At 38.1% G+C, this 25,216-nt stretch overlaps 1 protein-coding gene across 5 annotated transcripts in view; it reads right to left on the reverse strand.

Annotated features, from left to right (window-relative positions):
* Positions 1-352: 352 nt before the first annotated feature.
* The window catches only part of ATXN7 (ataxin 7), a 62,363-nt gene continuing 37,499 nt past the window's right edge, over positions 353-25,216 (reverse strand). For 4 of the 5 annotated variants that reach the window (XM_080350349.1, XM_080350348.1, XM_080350351.1 and 1 more), the window contains 8 exons: positions 12,405-12,657; positions 11,426-11,688; positions 10,572-10,654; positions 8,725-8,990; positions 8,111-8,309; positions 7,117-7,238; positions 5,895-6,849; positions 353-4,513 (listed from right to left, as the gene is read on the reverse strand). In XM_080350349.1, the coding sequence (XP_080206475.1) occupies positions 4,496-4,513; positions 5,895-6,849; positions 7,117-7,238; positions 8,111-8,309; positions 8,725-8,990; positions 10,572-10,654; positions 11,426-11,688; positions 12,405-12,657 (2,159 nt within the window). In that variant the 3' untranslated portion in view covers positions 353-4,495. The remainder of the gene's footprint in view (positions 4,514-5,894; positions 6,850-7,116; positions 7,239-8,110; positions 8,310-8,724; positions 8,991-10,571; positions 10,655-11,425; positions 11,689-12,404; positions 12,658-25,216) is intronic. The other variant, XM_080350350.1, reaches the window with a different exon arrangement.

Here is a 25,216-nt window from a genome sequence, read left to right on the forward strand (position 1 = left end):
TCACTCGACATAGTGCATTTGGGGCTGTAATAGCTGCTTCTCCTTTTTCTGTTTAGAAAACAATACGAAGTGTGAACCTTAAGTAAAAAAAGCCCAAAACATCCTTTGCGCAGGAAAAATACTGCGGAGCTGATACGGGCATCTCTCAAAACCAGGGACCAGACCCCCAGATCCGATCCTAGCGGGCCCCCGCGGTGCTGAGGTGCAGTGACAGAATTTGAGCACGTCCAATTCTCTGAAATTAGTTCACATAGGCACTGATACAGATAATGTTTTCCTTTAATGGTGAATGACTTTATAATGAAGCAGAAACATATAATGTATTCCATGCAACCAACCTCATTTATTGAAAAGTCCTAATTTTATTGCTTTGTTTAGTAACATGTTTGTTCAACAAACTAATCTTTTTCATGAAGCAAAGCACAACTTTTTCTTATAAATAGTATAAATTATTTTATTTACAGAAACTTGTTACAAAACAAATAGACTATATATTTATTTTTCTTTTAAATATCCAAAGTAATTTTTCTATCCCATGACATTTGTTCATGTACTATACAGCAGCCAACACAGAGTTCAGCTGATCAGATGCTCTTGATTATGTATACAAATTATCCAACTATTCACACATTTTACACAGGAGATTGCTTTTAGAACCAGGCTCAACACCGAGCAAGATGCTTTCAAGGCCTACATTCACATTGACATTATGTAGTGCTCATTGTAAAATTACCTTTAAAACGTAAAATATCTTGCACAAAAGGTAAAAATAATTCTTTTCTGCTGGACAGTGAAACATTTAAGAATCTTTCTAAGCCCAATTCCCTCCTCCAGGACAGAATGAGTGAAAGACAAGAGATTCCTTGGCAAGAGAACTCTTACAGGAAGACAACTGCCTTAAAAATGCCATGTGGAAATCACAACTTTGTTTTTTAATGGTTTCAAGAGGTACTTACTTGGTTTTGTTTGTTTGTTTTCCTGGAATACCAGCTATTTTGGACATTTTCTATGTTATTTCATTTACGAATACCCCTCCATCTCTTCCCAAAATGAGACAGTTAAATAAACTGCTGGTTAAAACCATATTTCAAACCCTTGGTGTTGTATTAAATAGGAGTTATCAAGGGGGTTGTTCCAACACAAGGTATTCTAATTAAAAGATTTTACAAAAGTTACCAGCATCGTTCGCTTTCTTTTGTCAATCCATTAATTTCAGGAAATACACATATATATGTGCGCGTGTATACACGCACACATATATTATATATATAGGTGGAAAAAGCAAGCTCCAAAATTTCAACTGAACATTCAAGTCTTTTAAGGAGAAGCTGTCTAAACAGTCCAAGCTTAAAACTAGTTATATCAGGCACTTTCAGTTTTTCCGTTAGTTTTAAACCACATGAGACCCACACGGATGCGCGCGCACACACACACAAACACTAAAATAAAATAGAATAAAATTAAACAAACTGAGAAGCAGTGTGTCACTTCACTAAATGTCATCTTCCGGGAATCAGGCAACTGAGAAGCAACGCCGGAGCGAGCGGTTGGGCCCCGATCCTGCGCTCGGGGTCCGGCGGCAGAGCCCGGGCGCAGGACCCGAGTGGCGCTGGCCATGGATTCACTCCCAAGACGTGAAAAGGGACACGGCTTTCACAAAAACGGAGGCATCCCTTCAGTTCGCAAAAGTAGGCATGTTCAACTATTGGCTTGGCAGTGAACCACTTCAAATTATAAAAAGGTATTTGCTTTTTTTCCCCCCCCCTCCCCCTCCTTTTTTTTTTTTTAATTTATTTTTTTTTAATTAATTAATAAATAAATACTAGATGATCTCAGTTGTACCAAAACTGGATATAAGAAAAAAAGACCTGTGCAAAAATACATATTTAAATATGTACAATCAATTAACAAAATATGTCTTCTGAAATAGGGATACTTCAATATTTATAATAGAACAAGAAATTCCAAAATAAAGATACAAAAGTATGTTGTTTTTTTTTTTTTCCTTGTATAATTCTTTGTTCATCATTGCAGCAATTTTTTAGGTTAAGAAAACTGCAGGAGTCATAACGAGAAGTTGGAAAGACTATAAAAACTGTATATCTTAAATTAATACCAAAATCTGTCTAGAAACAACCCAGCCACTGCAAATTCAATTTTGCAAGGAAAATTCATTGTAAGCGTCCTTAGTTATTTACAGTTAAGAACTATGTGACAATAAAAGCTTCAGGAACAATGTTTTGCTTATAACCAAGATCTAAAACATAATATTTAAGCAGGTCTATGCTCAAGGGCAGACAGAATTTACGACGTTCTAACACTTTACACCCAATGGCTTAAAAGCACACGCCGCAGGTGGCTGCAAACACCGGCTCTGTACGAGCAGAGATCAGGAATTCACTTTGCAACACGTCTGCAGGCTACTGAAGGAGCACGAATTTGCCATTTATGCTTTCAGATCAACAGAACCTTAAAAAGAAACACAGAGGAGAGTTGGATCACAGAATCGCTAGCGCTCAATCGTGACAAGTTTATGTTTCCTTTACCTTTGTGTCTATCAAGAGTCCAATTGCACTTGTGACTGACGCTCTCCTGAAGTGGAAGCTCTGCCCCAGGGACTTCATCAGAGCGTGGATTTCACTCCAAACGTGCAGCGCTTAATACGCTTTGATTTCTCTTTGTGGCATAGCGCTTTGGTTCCTTTTACATTAAACCAATCACAGTTCTAATAATCCTTTTAACAGGGCATCTTAATAAATACAAATCCTTTTGTTCCTGAAAAGCTGTCTATTTTTTGTTTGTTTGTTTTAGTTTGCATAATAAGTGTCTCTAGTACGTTGCTTTCTCAATGGGATCTTTTCAAATTCAAAGCTAAACGTCTGCATAGAGGCTTCTTGTTGTTTTGCTGTATTAGAACGATTTCGAAGCAAGTTCAGTTTAAACTGAAAGCATCGTTAGGTAAACAACAAAGCAACTGCTACTCAGAGTGGCTTTGGATTCCCTGATGTACCACTTGCCACCAGAACCGGGCAGGCTGGGCTACGCCAACAGCTGGGCAGGCTCAGATTGTCTCTTCTCAGCAATAGCTGGTGCCCCTTTAAGGCAGAAAATAAAATACCTTCTGGGTTAGGAATTGGTTTTCCTTTCCTTTGCCTCCTTATTAAAAGTTTAGTCAGTTTTGAGACTTTACCTGATGTTTAAAAAGTAACAAAAACATCCAGACAAACCAAATCATAATACAATAAGCCCTTTAGCAGAATTCACTTTTGAGGTGTTTTGAAGCAAGAGAAAATATTTCATAAAAATTGACTGGACTATATAAAACTGTGTAAAGCCCCTTTTATTCGTAAAGCTTGGGCAGGTGGGGGACGACTGCGATGAGACTGGGACGACATCTGCACTTTACGGTGAACTCGGCTGTCAAATTGGTGTTTATTCCAGAATTTCGGAAAAGAAAAACCTCACTGAGTGGCTGAAAGCATAACATGTTAACAATTTACTTATACAAACAAGGCGTAAAGTAACTGACTTCAGGTTTTTTAGAAAATATTTAAATACTTTAAATACTTAGTTTTAAAAGGGCTATCCAGCCTTATTTAACCAATACAGCTGTTTTTTCTTTTTAAATAGCAAAGGTATACAGGTCAATAAATAACGTTCTTTGGGCATATAGTTTGAGAGGTTATTTGCCTTTGTTTGATGGGTTTGGATTTTTTAAAAAACAAAATTAGACTTTTCTTCTGCAATCAAATCTTATTCAAAGGAATAGGAAATAGGTTCTGTATCATGCAAGTATGACATTTTTACACCTGTTTTTGAGCGATGGCCTCAAACAAGTTTTTCTGGGGTTTGTTGATTTTTTTTTTTAAAACTCCTGATAGTTTCTTATCCCAAATTACTTGCAAAAGGCTGGGCAAAACACAGACTATTTTTTGAATTGTGCTATTTCGATATTCCGTTACAGGAACATTGCTATAAAAACACTAAAGCCATATTCCCTTCTTGAGGGCTTCTTTCCATTGTGCCTCACACGTTTTTCCCCTTGTCATGGGGTCCTCTCCATTGAGGGTGTCTGTCTGGTTAGCTATCACCTACAAAAGACACCATCAGTATAAAAATAAGTCAACAGTAACGTTTATTTCCCCCCAGAAAACATTCCTTTGCCCAACCAATCTATGTCAAATAGTGGCAAGATGATGTACTCCTGTAAGTAAAATCTAACAGCTGTGTAGCAAAAGTCCAGACCACCATTAACACTGATAAGAGCAATTTTGTGGCTGAACTTCATCCAGTGTCCATTTCTAGTATATTCGCTGCTACAGACATGGCTTCAGGGAAATTCCTTGTTTTAAGTGACAGTCCAGTAGATTTCCACACCTGAGGACCATGGGAAGTTGGGAAAAGTCAAGGCATCTTGGAGTCCAGAAATCCAGATAGAGGTTTTGCTTGTAGTGAAAATGATCCAGTCCGTTTCTCACCGGGGTGCGTTCAGCTATCAGGGACGTGCCTTTGGCTTTTGAGCAAGCAAAAGGGAGAGAAGGATGAGTGAGCCAGGCTGTTATAGCACGTGCCCTTAAAAGACATTTTCTGGATGACAAGAGCATATTTTGGGGAGAATCACCAGGCACAATGCGACACCACTAGTGCGTGAATGGCTTCTCTAAGACTTGGCAATTCTCAAGCTAGAGCTCTTTAAAGTTTTAATGGTTTCAGCCATTATCTCCTTCCTTAAAACTGATAATGGTTTTAGACATTATTTCCTTCCTTCATTCACTCACATTATATTTCTCCTTTATCTAATAGTTACTATTTCAACTATGCAATGCAAATAAGTCTAAAAATAAAAGGAGAAAAAACAACTTCACATGGCTAAATTTATTACAGTAAACACAACACAATGATGAAAATCTTCCTCTATGGCTGAAACCGAAAATTCAAAAACCATTCTGAAAAAGCTCTTACTGACCTCTTAGCTCTCCAGGTACACAGATTTTAGGTTATTAGCACTAAAGGAAACAAAAGGTTTCTTGGGTTTTCCATCCCAAAGACTCTAGTTCTAAAGCTACGCTCTGAAATTCCATCTTCTGTACTCTCTTCGAGCTGTATCCAATTATTTTTGCCCCTCCAATTGATCCTCCAAGTCCATTTGAATAGTTTTATTACAAAGTCTGAGCTACTCGTTCCTAAATTCTCTGTCATCTTAACTTCAATAACCTTCCCTCCTGATACACTACTGTTCCAGTGTGATTTATTTAAAAATATCCAAAAAAAACAACTAAACACAAAACCCCAAACTAAATTTTAAAATGGGATTTTATGGATCCATGAAATCTGCTTCCTTTATAGCCAATCTGTTTGCTTTACTGATTATAAAGGTTTCTATCTTATTTATAACATTTAATCTTGTTATTACTAAGAAGTTAGCCAATGACACTTTGGGATAATAGGCTTATTTTATCACAGTATCACAGTTGTGTTATCAGCACCATTATGTTCCACTTTGTAGAATGTTTACCACTGACACAGAAACAAGAAGTCAGGCTGAGACACACATCTCAGTTCCACGGTTGGCTGGCAACATTTACCTTTATATTTTTTATTTTTTTAAATGTGAAGACTGAAATTCATCTGAAAGCAACTCACAGGCAACATCTAAGGAACTTGGAAAGTCATATTTAAGGTTTCATAAAGTGTAGCTTTCTTTTTTAAGTGTGTTTATAAAAATCTTATGTAAATGTACTATGAAACCATTTAAAATGGACAGTGGACAAAAAGGAGAACTATCACTTGAATAGGATCTGAAATTGGCTAACTAATATTTAAGAGAACACATCTAACGTAAGCACGTGAAGAGGCATGTTCATATTGGCTTAGTTTGAGACAAAATTTCATACCTGATGAAAAAGAGAATTGTTCATCAGTCCTTGTGTCCCTGGGATTGCACCAGTGTGTTTTGCATGAACATTGTTCATCGATGTCAATTTGGCAACTTTGTTTGATTTGCTGCTGCTGCTGCTGTTTATGCTGCTTGAACCAGGTGAGCACTTTCTTTTCTTTCCTATTAATTTGTCAAGGGAAGTATGCGAATGTGAAAAACTGCTGTGTGAATTTACAGTCAGCTCACTGGACTGATGAACAAACGGCCCTAAGGAGAGCGTGGAGTCGCTGCTGTTCATCATCACACTCATCCTCTTTATCGACTCCGCAGGGCTCCCGGTCGGAGGACCCCTCCCTGATTGCTCGTGTTTGAGGCTCACAGAGTTCGCTTTGCTCGTCATACAGTTGAGGCCAACGCTGTGGGACGAGGCTGTCACCGACGGGTGATAGGAGGTCCCAGAGCTTCCAGAGTTAACCACACAGTTTTTTCTAAAGGACTCTGTGGAATGAGAAGGTGCTAGCAGTGCGGAACTGTTTTTACGCTTCTTTCCTGAGCCGCTGCTGCTACTGACGCTGCCGGTACTGTTACAGGTGCCACTGCCAGCAGAAGATTCCTTAGGTTTAAAAGATTTGCTGGATTTAATTTTCTGAGGTTTGCTGGGCATAGGTGAAGGTACAGAGGAAAGCACTGTAGGTGTTGACGGGGATGAAGACACTTGTCTCGATTGCATACTGCAGACAGGATCCACCGCACCCAAAGTCGCAGGATTGGCATTTAGTGTCGTTCCATGGGATGGTACCGATTTATTATTCAGAGACACGCAGGAAGGAGACACCAATGCTGGCGATGACATAACCGTGGTGGGTAAGAGGAAACCTGCTGCACTGACACCGTACTGTGAAGCAGGCATTGAGTTTGTCCGATGTGGTGCACGAACTGATGCTGCGTTAGTAGACGCTGGAGGAATTTTCCTGCAGGTGAACAGGAAAACAAAAACCTACGTATCTACCGCTCTTTGGAATGATACCCAGTCTAATAAAGCTCCAAAGTGATTGTACCTTGAGATTGATTAACGTCAATAAGTATTTTCTTAAATGAATAGTTACTTGTTGCAAAAACAAAGCATAGACTATTAACCTTTGATTCAATTAATCCAAACCAAGATTACCGTTCTTTAACTATAATCACAGGCTTCACGTGTTTCTACAAATACCAAGAACTTTTTCACTTCTACTCACTTCCACATCTGTGAATTCAGATGCTTCTCGAACATGAAGTCAAGTGCACATCGCATATGGTTCCATCGCTTGTCGAACACGTAATAACCTCTTCCAATTTGCCGACTACCAAATGTGCAAAACTGAAAAGACAGATTTTCATTGGTGCTTTCTACTTTCAGTAACAACTCTCTGAATAACAATGCAGTTGTTTACAAATAAATAATCGCTAAATGCATATGCTTTTACATGTTTAAATCAAGGATAGGAAAACATAAATTATCATTTTTATTTCTGTGGTATAACAACTATTTTAAATTTTTGGCAGTGGTATATTGGTATCATTTTTTTCCCATCCAAGACTCCCTTACGACCAAAAGCGAGGGTCAAATTTGAATGCCCCTGATTAAACAGGGAAAGACAATGTGTTTCTGTATGTGTATAAAAACATAATATGTATATGTAACATCTGCTTCAGAGGACCTATCAGCTATCTGCTTGTAGTCTGTTTAAAAAACCAAAAAGGAGATAATTTGATATATAGGTTAGGCAATAAAGCTTGTGCTTTTAGTTAGACTAACTAGCTTCTGTCAATATTTAAATATTAAAACAACACATTACTGCTACCTCTACTGCGGTGACTGGCACTTTAAGTAAAAAATGTGTGTGTGATAGGGAAAGTCCAACAACAAAATCTCACCCAAAAGACCCTGCTTACATGTCCTTATTGCAAAACCACGGCCCTTTAGAGCAGTTACCAATTTCATCTTCAGTATTTTGGCATTTTGATTTTTGCATTAGTGAGGTCCCAACATGTTTCTTTAGCACATTTACTTCACAACTACAGTTAAATCTTCACTGCTTACTAGCCAACAAAATAATTTTCTTAAAATGAAGAAAAGAAACAAACAAAAATCATATGCCCAATAGAAACCCACTCTTAAAACCCCCATGTAATGTGTTTACAAGTTCAGAGCCAGTCAGAGAGCAAAGTCAGCTTTAACTCAAAACGTACAGCAGCTGGTTGAGGATGATGACCTGAATAATGACAATCCAGTTTTTCAACAGGCTCTTCTTTTTCATCACATTCTCCCTCATCGCTGGATAACCGAGGTGCTGGCTCAGCTGCAGGCAAGGGAGGGTGCGGGGACTCGTGGACAGAAGGAGACTCGCTGGGGACATTTCCACTGTGCTGGGCTGGACAGCCTGGAGGCCTGGGCAGGACGAGCAGGAAAGATGTTAGTGAACTATGTCTAGGTAAAAATTCCAAGCTGACGTGCTTTTTGTTACTGACAGCAGGAAATCCTCACAAACAGATTTCTGGTATTTTCCACAGTCTCGCATCACACCTACTGAGAGGAAGCACAGAAGGTACGATACCCCTGGCAAAGCAGCTTTGCCTTCGTTGCTGAATCACTTCCATTGATGCAACTCAGCTTTTACTGTTTCAAACACCAAACCCTTCTTGTATGAGTTACAGCTCAGCATCTAATTGCTAATTGCAGACAGTCAGCAAGCCTAGAGCAAAAATATTGCCCCGTCCAACAGATCCATATCACTCTTTCAAAATCCACCTGAGGAAGCTACCAGTATTAATTCCAGACCATCAGACTGGCAGATTTTCCTTACCTTGGAAGACTGGGGGGGTGAGGTTTGGGTTTATTAGGTAATAAAGGCTTTGACTCTGTAAGAGTAACTCCATGAGAATTTTGGTGCAGCTCCTGGGAAGTTTTTGTAGGTGATGGATGTGGTTCCCTGAGAGGGGGCATCTGCTGATGATGATCCGAATGTCGAAGAAGTTCCTTTTCCCTGGTTTTGCTTTTGTGCTCGGCTAACAACACATCAAATCGTTTTCTTCGACCCTGTACAGCCCTCCGCTGGGTTAAGGAATGTGTCTGCAAAACCATGAATAAATCATTAATCCTACGCTATTAGATTTGTGGAAATTAAACAAGTAAAACATGTATCTAGAGCTCTAGAGCAGAGAAAGTTATCACACCTGTGGTTTAGTAAAGAGGGGGAAGAATGACTTAGAAAACAAACTTTAAAATTGCTCTGTAGGTTCCTATATCCCCGTCTGACACAAAAATAACAAAAAAGAGTAACTGAGTAAAAGGCTTCTTTCAAAATACTTTTAAAAAATAAACTGCTAAAGCTCTTATAAGGTTAAGACTAGAATTGAAAAATCTTGTTATATCAAGATTTTAATTGCCAACATGGTATCGAAAAACATTTCTCTCATCCTAGTGGATAACCAGGAATACTAAATATTTACTTTCATTTACAAAAATATTTAACACGTCTCCCATTAAAAGTCTGGTTTTAAAGATGAAAAATACTTATTAAAATACTTTGCTTTCTTCTATGTACTAATACATTCCTTGAAAACTAATGTAATCGAATAGATATTAAGGAATGCAAAAAAATCAGCAGAATCCACAGTCAGACAGAACTCAAAGCTCTTTGAGGGTCCTGAATGCTACACATAGTAAAATGTATATGTGTATATACGGCACAAACTCTAGACAAAGTGAAATAGATGTAGGTTATTTTTCTGAATTGTTAAAGTCACAGAAATACCCGTTTTTCATATAGCATAAAAGGTTTGATTAGGTTCATTTTAATAGGTAAAAATTATCATCACATAATTCAGACACAAACAGTGATTTTGAAAATATTTTATAAGTAGGCATAAGGAATAGCTGAGAAATGTTTTTACTTTTTCTCTTTTACACTCTCATCTAGCTCTCTTGTAAAATCTTGAAGTTTTTCCCTCCTCTATTAACAAACCAATTGCACCCCCCCCTGTAATTCCAAAAGGGCAACATGTTCAAGTTCAGTTCCTCTGGGTCATTAGTACCAGCTTCATTTACCTTTGTTCTGTAGGTGGTTTATTTGCCAGATGCTTCCCCTACTGACAGTTTAGCCACTTTGCAGGAAAATAGCTAAATATTACACAATTGCAGGGGATCTGATTTTTGGTGCCTTGGGACTAAGCAACATCCCTCTGTCCACCAAGATTTAAGCCAGAGAACACATGTTATCTGACTGAAGGTTTTCACAGATGAGAGGAGTAGCCTGATTTATTCAACTTCTGCATAAACAAATAACACTTTTTATGCTTATGAGGAATTTTTAAGTTCATGATCTATGACCCAAAGGTTATTCCTAAAAAGAACATGCTGGCCCCCTGCTACCTATAGGTGGAGTAACATTATTTGTTCCATGTCAACATCCATGTTTAAAGGGTTTATACAATACTACAAATCTCTGGGTTACTTTACTAAATACGTTTTTGAGCAAATAATGAAACAAACTTTGAAAAAATTCCTCCTTGGTTCTGGGAAACATGTTTGAACAGGTACCATTTACAGGTAATTACTGACAGCAAAAAAAAAATGGTAGTTTTCTGTCATATTTCTCTAAGATATTGAACAAAAACTTTACACAATCTTATTCTGATGAAGATATCCCACCTTGCATGTCAAAGACCTAGTACAAGGTTTCCTGGTTTCCACATCAATGACACCACAGTATATATCAGGATCAAATTCTCTCTCTGTCAAAGGTACACAGAATTGAGAAGTTATCAAAAGTCATTTCGATATACTAAAATTTATTTTTGTTATAAAAATTAACCATAGCAGAAACTGCTTTCAAATGTAACATAGGCAAATGTACAAGTAAAAAATGCACAATAAAATTGTACAAACACAATTTTCTATACTCTCAGCAAGTTTATGGTGTGCTGGAATACAGATTTCAAGTCTACAAACAGAATGGAGAAATTCATAGCTGTAGAGACCCCAAAGGAGGAGCAGATCCTGCACGTCAGGATTAGAGGTCACCATCAATATAAACGGTGACAAACAAATGGTGGTTTTTTTGTTGTTAGTTTAGATGTTAAGAACTTTTCTACCATTCTACTAACACTCAAAGTTATTGTGTTTAAAAAGTGTAAAGGGCAGACTGGGTTTATATTTTTGAGTTTATGAGGTGCTAGTTGTTCCAGTCCTATGTACATTTGGACCTTCCATATAGAAAGAGGGAAAAGAAGATCTTTAAAGATAATAGAAGAGCTTAATGTTACAACTGTATGAACTGACAGACCTTTGAGGTTTCTGAAAGCAATAGCTACACTTAAATTTGCTCGTGTACTTTAAGAGTATGTAAAGTTATAGACTGAAATTCTAATATGTAAAACGTACCTAAATACAAGTTATAGTGTTATAAAAGTGTTCAATTTAGTTCTAAAGCTTATTTCTATATATGCAATTTTATATATACACTAAAAAGAGGAATATAGCAAATAACAATTAAAACCAATTACCTGACAATCTTTTATGTAAAAATTTCCTATTATTTGTATTTTCTTCAGGTTTCTTTTCCAAAAATGGAGGCACAGAGAGAAGACCTTTACCATTCAGTATCTGTCCAGGGGAAGGCAAGGGTGGCTTTGGTATTGAGGGACAATTAAGGCCAGTCTTTATTGAGGAACTCACAGTAGTAGAACAAGTTGGACCAACAGCAGCTTTCAGTTGGGCACCATCTATCTTTGGATGAATCTTTTCCACTTTGACAGATGGAGTCATACTATTATTTATGAAAAATAAAGGGAGTGAAATGGAAAATTATTGTAATAAATTTTTAAAGAATATTTCAAACGTTATTACTCAACAGTACTCTGATCTATTCACCATGCAAACACAGACCTTCCTCCTTTATTCCCAGGTGCTTTTGTATTTGTTGGTTTGGGGTTTTTTTGTTTTGTTTCATTGCTGTTGTTTTTTCCTCATATTTTTTGTTATGTCCATAATCTCTTCTGTCCTCTTTTCCCCATTTCCTTTTAAATATTTCAGTGAGTCATCAGGGACTTCAGAAACTGTTATTTGGATTCACAAATACAGCGCACCACCAAAGCAATTATGTCCAGTGAGAAATGACCCATTCTGTGCAGAACTGATAATATAATTTACTGTCAATCTCACATTTGCAGGTCAAAAATGACCTGAATCAGAGCTAAAACTCCCTTATGATCAAAGTATCCAGATTAGATCAAAGAATTAAGAGCCCCTAGTATAATGACCTTTATTTTTAGTGATTTAAGATGCAGCTTTGCAAGAGTTCATGTTCAACATAACCATGAGTATTACCTACAATCTTAGACTGGGCTGCTGAAAATGATCTGGAGGAGTTAAAAGTGATTATTTCTTAAACCAAAACGCGTCTGAAACAAAAAGAAATTCTGCTGATGCAGCAGTGTCTATGAAAGTAATAACATTTAATTCTTTGTCAAAATGCGTACTCACATTTTATCATGGGGAACTTTGCTATGCTGTACCGGATGCATTAACTTGTTGTTTCCGCTGATCTGCAGCTTGTCTTTGGGTGATTTCAACAACTTGGAATTTGATGATGATGCACTAGTACCTCCACTGGATGAACGATTGCTCCCACTTCCACTGCTACCTTTGTTTTTTGAAGGGAGAGATGAAATGAGGGAAAATACTGAAGAAGAGGGAGGAGTCAAAGGCGGCTTGCTAGAGGAGCTGTGTCTTCTTTCTGAAAAGGAGAAAAAGGGGTTTTAAGCACCCATACAGAAACAATTTATAAATACTTCATCTTGTCATTTACTCCATTAGCCTTTTTCCTTTATTGGCTTGGGAGAGCACAGAGGATTCAAGCCTCACTGGAATCCATCAGGCTCCTTTCATTGCAGGTGCCCAGCCAGTTACCAGAGTCTCTTTTAACCTGGGGAGCTAAATTCCTCGGCTGCTAAAGCTTCACTTCTAATAACACTCCTCACTCTCCATCCAACTTAAAGAACAAGAAAGTGAGAATCAAACCTAGACCTCAGACACACAGAGCAAAGAGACCCCTATCCTCAGGCCAAGCAAGCTTAAATATCCTATTTCCTGAAAGGATAACAATTATCTGTAAGTGTGTCTCCTAACAGGCAAAATTATATTGGAGCCAACACTTTAACTTTCACTTCATGACAACCTTCTGGTATGATCTACTAGAGCTTCAGTGTGGAACACCTTCAAGAACAGCAGCTCAAGTATTGACCTGCATTGGTTTCTGGCCTGTTGTGTGGTTTTTTGTTTTGTTTTGTTTTCCTCTTATTAATTCTATTTAGGAACAACATCAAGAGCAGCAACAGGTATTATTTTAAAAAAGAAAAAAAAACCAAACAACACAAAAACTCAACAACTGAACATATGAATTGAGAGTGTCAGGTTCCATCAATGAATGTGTTGGAAAAAAACCAATTAACATGAAACCATTAGCATTAATATATTGCTAGCATCAATTAGTTAAAATAGTGTAGAATATAAAGGTAGTTCTTTGGAACAATGAATTCTAGTCACAAACAACCTGACAGCTTCAGGGAGTACCCAGCTCTGCCTACACATGGACACATTAGTTGACCATTTGCTCCACTGATACTTGGACACCTGTGATTCCTGGATGATCTGTGTAATCAACATCCATTTAAGAGACATGTCTAGTAATCAAGTATATGTAAACCACAGATCTAAGAGAGAACCAAGAATTAGCAGGTCCATCAGGGGAGTGGAAAGGCACCTTCTCGCCAGCAGTAACACCTCTTTCTCAGCCAAGTATTTTTAAATGTTCCCAAATCTGGCACCAGTCGATCCCAGGATCAGCTTACAGATTTTGACGTAAGTTTACTTAAACTGTGAAAGAAGCAGGTTACTCAAAGTTACAACAACTTCCACCAAGAGTTCAACTTCAAGCCCAGTGCAACCTGTATGGATGTAATGCCCTGGCAAACGTAAATTAATACATCCGCCTTCTGCTCATACAACCTATTTTCCCCCCAGTTCAAACTACAGCAATCATTTGCCACTCAGATGGTGACCAGCCCGCACAACATTGGTAGATGGAAGCCACCAAACAGCCCCGCACCACTGTGGTCGGGCTCATTGCCAGCTCCTGCAGGCAGGATGGGAACAGCAATAATTTGGGGAGAAAAGTCAAACTGCTCTGGCAGTGCAAGAGAGAGACCCAGGAGTCTGACACCTGGCAGAGGTGGGGAAGCAGCATTTTAAATATGTTAATTAGCTGACACAGAACAAACAAACAACACACACAAAAAGCCCCAAACATAGAGCTTAGACCAGGAAACTCCAGTTAAGAAATGATCTCTGCGACTGAACCAAACAATGTTCCTCTGTTTAACTGGAAAATGGATGCAAACAAACCTTCAGCAAAAGAGTCATCACTTCTTAATTAGTATTTACCAAAATAGCTTTGAGAGGTCAGGTGAAATACGCAACAGAAACACGTAACAAACGCAGCAATTTATCAACCATCGCAAGAAACGACTGCTTTAAAATTACAGTATTTAGGACGACTAGTTATCTGTGATGTACAAAATCATCTATTTAGTTTTCTACAACCAGATGTTGCTGAAGAGTTTGGAAGTGAAGTATGTTAGCGTATTTATGTGCAAGTAAATGGCTGTGCCTCTATTAGGGCATTCTGCTTATTGCCAAATGTCTTTTTACAGCAATGGCAAGAATCCCCGAGCAGCTCTGATAAGCTGCTATTTGAGGGCCATTAGTGCCGCGATGCTACACCCTGTGCGATGACTCTGCGAGATAATGAGACAAATTGCTCAATACCCTTCCACCTTCTGTATATTTAGAAAATTCAAAGTCCAAGTTCTTATCACAGTTAAAATAATCTCTAATAAAACAGTGGATGACTAACACAATCTTCCGGAGGTGCTTTTTTTTTTTTTAAGGAAGACAGGGTGTTACTTCATTGGAGAAAACCTGGCAGGTGAGAAGAGAAAGGGATTAGAATATGACTGAGTACCTACTTGCATCCCATCACTAGGAATAAAGTAGACAAAATATTAATCTCAGCTATTACTCCAAACACTTATTTTCTGGCAGCTTTAACAGGCGCTGCTCTGGCACTAACCTGAGATGTTATGGATTACTATTTGCAGGAAGGTTTCGCAGCACTAGTCTCAAACAAGTGAGTTAATATGAAAAGAAAGTGTTTGAGACTGCTGCTAATAGAAAAGAAAAATAGAGAATTACGGCTGATGACACCCCAAATATTACAGCCTACCTGTCACAGAGGATTTCCGTTCTACAGACAGATATGATTTGGAACACACACACACACACACAAAAGTCAAATGAGCTTTTTCTAGAATTTTGGGACAATTTCTGGAAGAAATATTATAACATTAAGTCTGTGAAACCTTTGCTTATTCTGTAAATAACCACAACTTGCATAGTTTATCAACAAAATGACAAGACTTTGCAGTTAATTCATCATAACTCGCCTGGACCTGTTTTGACTTACATACGAGCACAAGTAGGGCTGTTACTAGGATTTGCTTATATTTAATGTTTCAGTCTTTGTATAAAATTCCTATTTTTAAGTGAAGTTTGCTTTGTAAACCATCCAAAGACTATTGATGTCTCATCTTACTGGAGAAAGCTAATATTATTTTTGAAACAAGGCATGTTTAAAGAATGCCACACTTGACCTAATGAATGTACTTACTGACAGACTGACAGTCTTTTAATGGAAAAACTACTACACAAACTCTCACTGAATAATCAAGACCACCATCCTTATTATGCTAAGCATATTATAATGATAAATTCTACTAATCATCTGCCAATCTAATACGGTTCCCATTTGTCATTAACTCTGACTCAGTCTGAAAACATTTTAAAACGTAATTATCTCCAGGTGTTTGTTTTTCAAACTGTTTTTGTCCCTTTTTTTTAATGTCATGATTACTTCTACAACACAAAGTGATATTTCAAATACTGTGCCTGTGTAACACGGTTCGAAGCCTAAAATTTGGGGGGAGGATTTTTTTGTTTGGTTTGTGGGGCAGCGTTGTTTGGTTTTTGTTTCATTTTTTAAATACCAGAAAGACAAAAGTTTTGGCTTCTTGATCCCCATAGCATTCAGTAGAATCTGACCTAAAATGAAAGTTGGGTTCAACGCTAAACTTTAACAGATAAACTCCATCTTTGCATTTCTAGAACATCTTTGTGGCGCGAAGGAGAAGGGCTGGAAAGAACAAGGCAGAAGGGAAAAGAGGCGGCATCCCAGCAAGGGATGGCTCTGCTCGGTCACTGGCTATCTGTTAAATATCAATTTGGAAACATACACATATATATATACATATATATAATTTTTCATTGTGTGTTTCCTACTAACCACACATGGATTTCTGACAAAATGTAGAGAAAGTGACCTGGAAGGGGAAGAAGAAGAAAAAAAAGGGGAAATGAAAACAAAAGGAAATCTTACCATGTTTAGCTACTACTTCAAATTCTTCTATCAATATGTAAACACTTGGACTTCCTTTGATTTATGATCTTATATCTATGTTAAAATTATATATCCTTTGATATAGAAAAATATACTGTTTTTCATGAAATGCTACTTTCTTGGCTGTATGCTTAACAAAGCAAACAAGCAAAGTAACAATACTCTTAATTTTTTTCAAAATGTTCCTCCCAGGTCTACACTTAGTTCCCAAAACTGACAATTTGTTTTGTGCTATTCATTCCCTCTGGGCATCAATTAACAGCTTTGGGCAGCAAATACAAGATGTACAGATCAAATTTCATAAAGCCATTTTTTTTATACTGACTTCTTACGTAAGTACTGGGCAAAAAGTCAAACTGACCTGTGTCAGTGCTAGCAGAGTCGTCATTAAAAACAAAGCACACCCATTCGAACACACACAAGTTTAGTTCAGGGAAATATGTTGCAACTTCAGTTAACATTCAGAAAAAGAGTTTTAACATAGGTTACCTTAGGTGTAAGAGTATCATCCAGACTATAGATCTAAATGTGCACATTGAAAGAAAGCATAAAGATAACTTTGTTTAATTAATTGTTATGTATCTGTCTCCCAAAAAGTTTAAGCATTATAAAAATGCTACTTAAAACAAACTTATCTTCTTTTCCCATCATACTGAGCTACTGTTTGACCTGTCATTGGATAAATGATTTTGTACAGCCACAGTAGAACAAACGCCTTTTACCAGAGGATAAAATTTATTTACTCCCAGTATGACTATTACACTTCTAGACTAATTGTGGAGAGCTAAATTTACTGGATCTTCTAATTTGTCCAGAAGGATCAGATCCATGACCTAACAGGAGAGGACAGACCACGACGCTCCTCTGGAAGGACACCTCACCAGAGCCATAGATTTTACTGCAGCAAGAAACTAAAATCCCTTTTGTGGCTCTAACCCAAATGCCTGTGTTGGGCTCTGATCCACCACCACTTTGACCTCACCACGACAAGGAAAACAGAAAAAGAAAAGTTAGATCCATGGGGATTTTGCAGGGGAAAGTCGGGAGCTAAAGCGATCACGGGCAAAGGAAGCCAATGTCTTTTCCTTTGTTGCCACCCTGGCGGTTGCTGCTCGGGAGCAATCGCCTGTGCAGGATCTGGATCTGCTGCTCATTCACTTATTGCTGCTTCATTATCCCGCTCTAATCACAGGGCTTGGATACCAAGGATTCCGCCTTAATCTTCCACTGATGTCCTTTTAATCATCCCATCAGTTCTGTTTGCACTCTAAGTCAGGAGGAGGTCACTCCATCTTCCATTGTGCGGTGTTTAAACTTACACTCTTAGCTGAACAGACAGCACCTAAACAAAGTTATATTTTTCACAACAGCAAGAAAGTTACAGAAAAGAATATCTATGGAGTCCAAGCAACCAGTAAGACAGACTGCCAAGGCTTGACTGGCACCAGTACAATCTGTCATGTCTCTACAGAGACTTTTTCTATTTCATACAAAAACATTGCTCTGCAACTGGCAGATGATATTATTATTTATCAGTCTGTGTTAGCAAAACCACTCAGATTATCTGACTGATAGTCATGTATGTTTATGGCACTCCATTCACAGAAAAATAACACTTCAGCAGAAGAGAAAGAAAAATAAAAAGAAATATATAATTTACATCGCAGCACAGCAAATGCAAGTCAGGATAGCACATACGTAAGCATACGTTGCTTTATGTATTTACATCACTTACCACAACAGTCTTCCTTATGTTAGTAGAGTTCTTCAACATTATAAATAAATAGTAATAAGTATAAACTATTTTTCTAAGAAGTAGGTTTATATAGTATGTTTTATAGGTACTATGGCCAACTTAGCAATCCTGATGGAACCTTGCATCTCGTACTTCCTCACTTTAGAAAATATGCAGCACGTTTGCAGTACAGAATGTTTCTATTGGTGTAGATACCACCATGTGAAGAAGCAGTTCAGCTACAGTGATAAAACTTGACTTAAAATGTGTCTCTTCTCAAAAATCCATTAAAATGCAATACCTGGCCAATTCTGAAGGGTGTATTTTAAAACCCAGAGTTCGCCTCCGGAAGCGGATATGTTAACAGGTTTGCTTTGTCTAGTAGAGATATAAACCATGCTGGTTTATATGTTTTTATATTACATCTCACCACACATGTGCTACAGCATTGTTCAATGACCATATTATACTTAAATTGAGACGGCTAATACCGAAGAAGATAAAATCATTTTCTTAGGGGCAAAAGATAGATTTTGAGTTGAAGTCACCCATCAAAGAGCAAAACATGACTACAGCAATCAACGATTTTTAAAATTCCCTTTAAAACACTCTTTTGCAATAAAGCAGCTTGTGGAATCTTCAGCTTGGTAAGTGCCAAGAAATATTTATGCTCTCCCATGATTAGAATTCAGAAAATCCTTTGTTGAAGCCAACAGACAAACAATGCAAATACATCAAGATGTTTTTAATAGCTAAGTGGGTATGTTCCAAAATAATTTGTCAGTTCCTAGGACATTTTACTTGTCAATTGAGGGCTGCAGCACCACCAAGCTTTACATGACACCTGTTTTCTGCATCTTGGTGGGTTTCCTTCCCACCTCGCTGCCCAGCGCTTCTTGTCAGGGTGAAGGTCTCACTGTTCCACGTATAAATTCCTGCACCGTTCCCTGGTCAATCACCTCCAAAACACACACTACAAATCTCCCTAAAAAGCATTAAGAAATCTGCCTCAGCTTTCACTAGGGTGCACTGATATATTATGAAAACTCATTATTACAAAGAAGAGGTTTTTTCATAATATGTGCTTTGGTTATAAATGCTTAATTCAGAACCCAAAGCTCTCATATATTCAAATATTTGGGTTTCAGTGCATCGTTCCAGTTCCAAAATCCAGTCACAGTAATTCACACTGATTTAAGACAGGTAAATAAAACATATCTGGCTGTTTATAATGGTCCAGCACACTTAATTGATCCTTCTCATGAAATCTGAACTTCAACACAACCAAAATCCACTGATCGTTTTGAGTGATGTATTCGCATTTGAACTAAGTTTCACATAACCTACTTCCCATCCATCCAGAAGTCCTTGGCTGACAGATTTTAACTCAACTTTCACTTCTGTTTGTTTTTAAAAGCAGGTTTACCAGAGCACTTAACAGGAAATGTGAGCAAAGCTGGGAACTGGAAAACATCCTCCGAGAGGTCTCCTGGCTTTCGTCTTCCCCAGCCTCACTGCACCACCTCCAACCTCTGCAGTTTCCCAATGTTTAAATTTGAATATTTGCAAATTATTTACTCAACTCCCAAGAGGTGTTAGGACAGTTATTTAACCACATCCCTTTGAACAGAAACAGAATGCAAATATTTGCTATTATTATCATTACTTTGTTTGTTTCATTACAGTAGTTAGAGAGAAGCACTGGGAACTTTTAAAACTGTAAAACCAATTACTCGATTTCTGATTTCTAAATACATGTGTTTATAATTTTCCGAGAGATTTACTTTTGAGAACCGAAATCCACTCAACAAGTGATCACTGTGCAAAATACGTCAGATCAAGGAGCATGAAATTCTGCATAAGCAGGGTCACAGTTTTGCTGCTGCCATTGAAGAAAACAGGAGGAGGAGGGGAAAAATATGATTTTCACCAGTAAGATTCCAAACACCAACTTCAATGTTTTAAAATTGTATTTCAAAAAGGAGACAATCTCATAATGATAATTTAGGATATAGAATTGATCTTTTAAAATGGTACAAGTAGGCTGGATGGTGATGTGATTCTCTATTAGCGCAACATGAACTGGGCAGGAATGTCCAACTCCACTATGGTGACTGCTGCAAAACGGCCCCAAAGCCAGCACACCCCCCTGAAATCACCACCACTGAAAGGAGAGTGAGGAGCAGGCTGCAGGGTTATTAAGAACATAGCAAAAAATAGCAATGCTAAAATATATTTAAATAAATAACCTTCAAGGGCATCCCTCTCTGCACTTCTGCCTCTCCACAACTCTATACATTACTAAAGCTAGCTTTTCAATTTTTCCATGTTTGTTACTAATCTTTTCAAAACCCCTTGTATTTGGCGTACAGGAGTAGTTCTGCAATCGACTTCCACAGGATTTAAGATTCCTCTTTAAAATACATGGGGTTTGCCCCTGAGAGATGTAAAACAGCCTCTCAGGCATCAACCAGCACATACCATCACCTCAAGCCTGCAGACAGACAAGGGGTTTGCTGTGTCGTGAAGCAATAAACTGGAATTAGGGACAGTCCCATCAGGTTTGTTTTAGGTATTCAGAGCCTCAAGGAGAGCACTAAAGCTCAAGAGCAATGTGGGAAAAATGAGAGAAGCAGGACATTAAATCATTCACAGAGAGAACCAGAAGCAAAGTGGAGTCAGGGAGACTGACTGTTGTGCAGTCCCTTTTGTCACCCAGAGGAAGATGGGTGACAATCCATCATCCTCCATCCCTCTCTTTGCTCAGGTAAACTCAAACACAAGGGCTTTAACATCTCAAAAAGTCTCTGGCATGATATCCAAGATCAAACTTCTGATTCACTTTCTCAAGCAACCTGCTAAGAGGTAGAGGGAAGGACAGATTTCTCTCCAGGGAACCGGCTCTGGACCTTTCAATTGGTAGCTGTCTGGTAAATCTGTCAAGCATTGGAATATAAATATTCCAAAGTTATTACAGAAGGACAGTAGAGTGTCTTAGATGATAATCAGGCCACAGAGAGATTATAATGTCCACATTAAGAGCACTAATCTCTGCGTAGCCTGTTGACGTGACGACATTACCTACACTGTCTGATTAAAAAACAGGTATTGAATAAATCTTTTTCTTTTCTAGTAAAAAAATGTGTTATTTGGAAAAAACCACAAACTTTGGAGAAGTCACAGTGATAATAAACAGAAATATCAGAAAAAGGTAACCAGTACAAAGCAGTGTTGGACCAAGATGCAGTATGGGTCAGCATCCTCAAAAATACAGCTGGAAAACTGTTGTCTCATACATGCTTATCCTGAATAACACTAAAGAACAGCTTCAGTTTTTCAAAACAAGCATAAAGCAAATTTTATTTCAAGTTTGGAATAATTTCTTTTAAATTTAAAGTTGAACTAACAGAAGTTTAATAAAGACCTATGTGTTGAAAGCATGGGAATAAAGAATTAAGGGAAGAACAACCACTTATTTTCTTTCCCTCTGACCACTTTCTACCCAGAAATCAGGTTTACACCGTTGACACCATGTTCTTCCCCTTCAGCATCAACAATACTCCTCACAAGACCTTACCACATAGTATTACAACATTGTGTAACGTATTTAGATGAGTTCACATATCCAAATGCCCACCTAGCTTTCATCTTGCTAATGCTTCTATCCACACCACAATCACGAATTTCAATGTTTTCCCCTGTAGCTATTTCTTTACATGTAGCAAACGTTAATCGTTGTATGTTGACTGTCAGACTCAGCTCCGCTGACATTGAAAACTTGCTCAAAAGATGTTAGCGAACCAAAATACAAAGGGATTTAAGGGATAACTGGTGAAGCTTGGAGATGTAAAAAAAAAAGCTTTGAAATGGAAAGCTCTCCATAGGAAAGAGATCAAGAAGAGTGAATTGACTTTGTTTTGTGCAGGAAAATAAGAGGAAATATCACAAGATACACAAAAATAGTATTGTCAGCTAAGTAAATCACTTCCTTTGATGTCATTAAGAAGTGACAGGATAAAGACATCGAGCACAAATATTTTTCTCACGTACTGCATGACGAACAAGTGACATCCACTGCCACATGATACAACAGCTTTGTAAGATTAAAGAAAAAGATAAACACATCCGTGGCTACTCAGAACCAAGCACAACAGCCCCTCCTCTCCCCCGAGGTGTCACTGCTCACGACAGAGCAAGAAGGCAGCACCCATCACTGTCTGTCACATCTGTCCCCGCACACATGGTACCGACCAGACACACCGTAAGGATGCGACAACCCATGTGCTTCCCTGCGGCAAATGGGACTAAAGCATCACTGAGCCTCTGTACCTACGGGCAGCGCCCGCTGGCAGGAAAAGCTCGGAGGGATCCGGGCTGGGCTGCTGCCTGCGCCACTAACATCCCCATTTCTGGTAACACACAAGAAATGTTGAACTTTTTCAGGATAAAAAGATGGAGACAGGAAGCAAATCTGTGGTAGGGCAAATTGCAATATTTTTTAAAAGATGTTTCAAGATTCAAATAACTCTCCAAAATTTGAAATCCCTCGGAACATAAACAATCTGCAACATCAATAGAAAGCAGAGAATAAATGTTTTGATTTCTTATTTTAAGTCAGATCCTTATGTTATTTTACACTGATTTAACATTTTTAGGCATTAGCCATTTTTCAATTATAAAAAAGGATCATTACAGCTTATTTCATTAACACTGGTCAATCACAATTGGCATGAAACAACTGTTTTCATGTTTAGAATCACCATGTTAACTATACACTAATTAAAATTTTACAGCACCATTAGCACAGCAAAGTCTCACAGAAATCACTAATACAGTCAAACGAGGGCACAAACCTACTGTGCTTGCACAATAATGTCTTTCAAATCAAATAAACCAGCCTTTTCACATTTCACTTTGAAAGAACTGGGTAATGCTGTAATTAGGATGTGCTAACTAAAATGTTTGTGCAAGTTTAACCTTTTAAATAAAAACAACTGCACTTGACACATCCAGACTGTGTCTGTGTTTTCCTTTTCCTCTAAAACTAAGATATAACGGCATGGACCATCCTGCCCACAGTGAGCCGTCTGCAGAGCCGTAACAAGGAATGTATTTGCCCTCTGATTTATAAATTACGCGGATGAGTGCACTAAGGGAAACAAGCTAAAATGAACACGCTCTTAATAGTTTCTTTTAATTAACACTTTGATTAACAGCTGCCAATTGATCTCAAGGCCTGCAATCGGCTGTCTACATTTTTATTGCTAATTTCTCCCTTTCCGCTTCACCCACCAGCGCTGGAGCTCCAGAGCACTTTTTGGGGATTGAAAGTTTCTGCTTTTGGAGCGGGGCCAGACCACGCCGGTGACATTTCAGAAGGGTTCATATGGGACATTCGCAGCACGTAATCCCTCGCTGTGAGATTATCCACGTTGTTTGGCGAACAGCAACATGGCCTCGTGACACCCGTGGGCAAGGCCACGTCCAGGCCCCAGCACCGCAGGACGCTTCGGTATTTACTGTCCTGATCTTTCAGATAGGTCTCGACATCCTAAATTTCAGGCTCTGAGGTCTGAACGTCAAAGTTTGGTTTCCACCCAAAGTCAGCGCATGGATATTAAAATCTAATTTTTACCAAATTACTAATTTCTGAACCACTTCCTAAGTAATCATTCATAAAAATTACAGTGTATCTGCTGACAAAACAGAATAGGAAGAAATAGCTTGTGGCTTTTGCTCTTGTTTTAAATCACTATAATCAAAGCTGAAATTTCTAGTCTTTCCTCACTTATCAAATTACGGCCAAATTCATTTTTAACACCAAGCAAATAACTTCTTCACTATAATAAAGAGTTTGCCAAGAGGAAAGGCAGTTGGCTTGTACAAACAATTTTGTGTATTACTATCAGTGTGTTTTCATTAAGAAGGGTTAAACAGAAGCAGGGAGCACCCTGCCAGCAGACTGGGTTTGGGTTGTGTTTATCCTTTTTTTAAAGGAACATACAGAAACCTGGAGAGTAATGCTGCCATTAACAAGCTTAGAAATGAATAGTAAATCCTAAACCACAAATACTAAATACTAACTTTTATGTGCACTCAGAATATGAGAGAGAAACCAGTTCCTCTTCTGCTCTGAATTTCAAGAGAAGTTGACAGCCCATGTCACCTGCCCGTTAATTTTTAAGAATAACTCAGGAACACAAAGACATTTCCTTGGATTATGCTGTTTTAAAAACACATCTCCTTCCATCGCTAAAATTAGTACCAGAGGCATGTATGGTTTTTAGCGGATTTGTTTCTATTTTATATTCTTCTACTTGACACCCATAATTAAAACTGGGTAAGCCTCCAACATATTTTAGTGGTTCACAAAATTCTTGACTTTAAACTACCACGCGGGGAACCAACACTGATGTATTAGTCTTCTTACCAACCAGAATTTATCCTTCTTTAGTCTTTGATTTGGTCTATTCTCACTTTAAGACCAAGAGGGCAAGCCAAGATCAGGCAATTTAATTCCCACATAGAACAATACAGAAATCTGTCTTCCTTTTGAGAAGGAGTGAGGACAAAGAGCCCAACTGCTAAGAAACCCTCCCAGCAGCTGGGTGTCAAGGCAGGAGCCAGAATGGAAGGGAGAGGCATGACGGTGCATTCACACAATGGCCCAGAGAGAACACAATGGGATTTTATGGTTTGCTTATGGTATACAAGCAGCATCTATGTCAACTGTGTCAGTCTGTGCATTTGTTTTTATTTACTTCTTCCCAAAAACTAAAAGTTTCAAGGTAACTTTATGTAGTAAATATTCACAGGGTTTCACCTTGAAATGGATTGATGCATGTGCCACAGTTGAATCACATGCTGGAAGTATACTCTGACAAACTCAAAAGTAATTTTACTTGATGCAGGAAAAACAACCTGTTACATAAGCCCATGAAATTATGAAGGTCTTTTCCTGGTACTAAATATCACAGGAGGTTGTAAGTTTTATTTTCTACCAACACTAAAAGTCATTTAAAAATCTCCCAAACGCCAACAACATTA

The sequence above is a fragment of the Nesoenas mayeri genome (assembly GCF_963082525.1).
Source record: "Nesoenas mayeri genome assembly, chromosome: 10".
Classification (NCBI taxonomy): Eukaryota; Metazoa; Chordata; class Aves; order Columbiformes; family Columbidae; genus Nesoenas; species Nesoenas mayeri.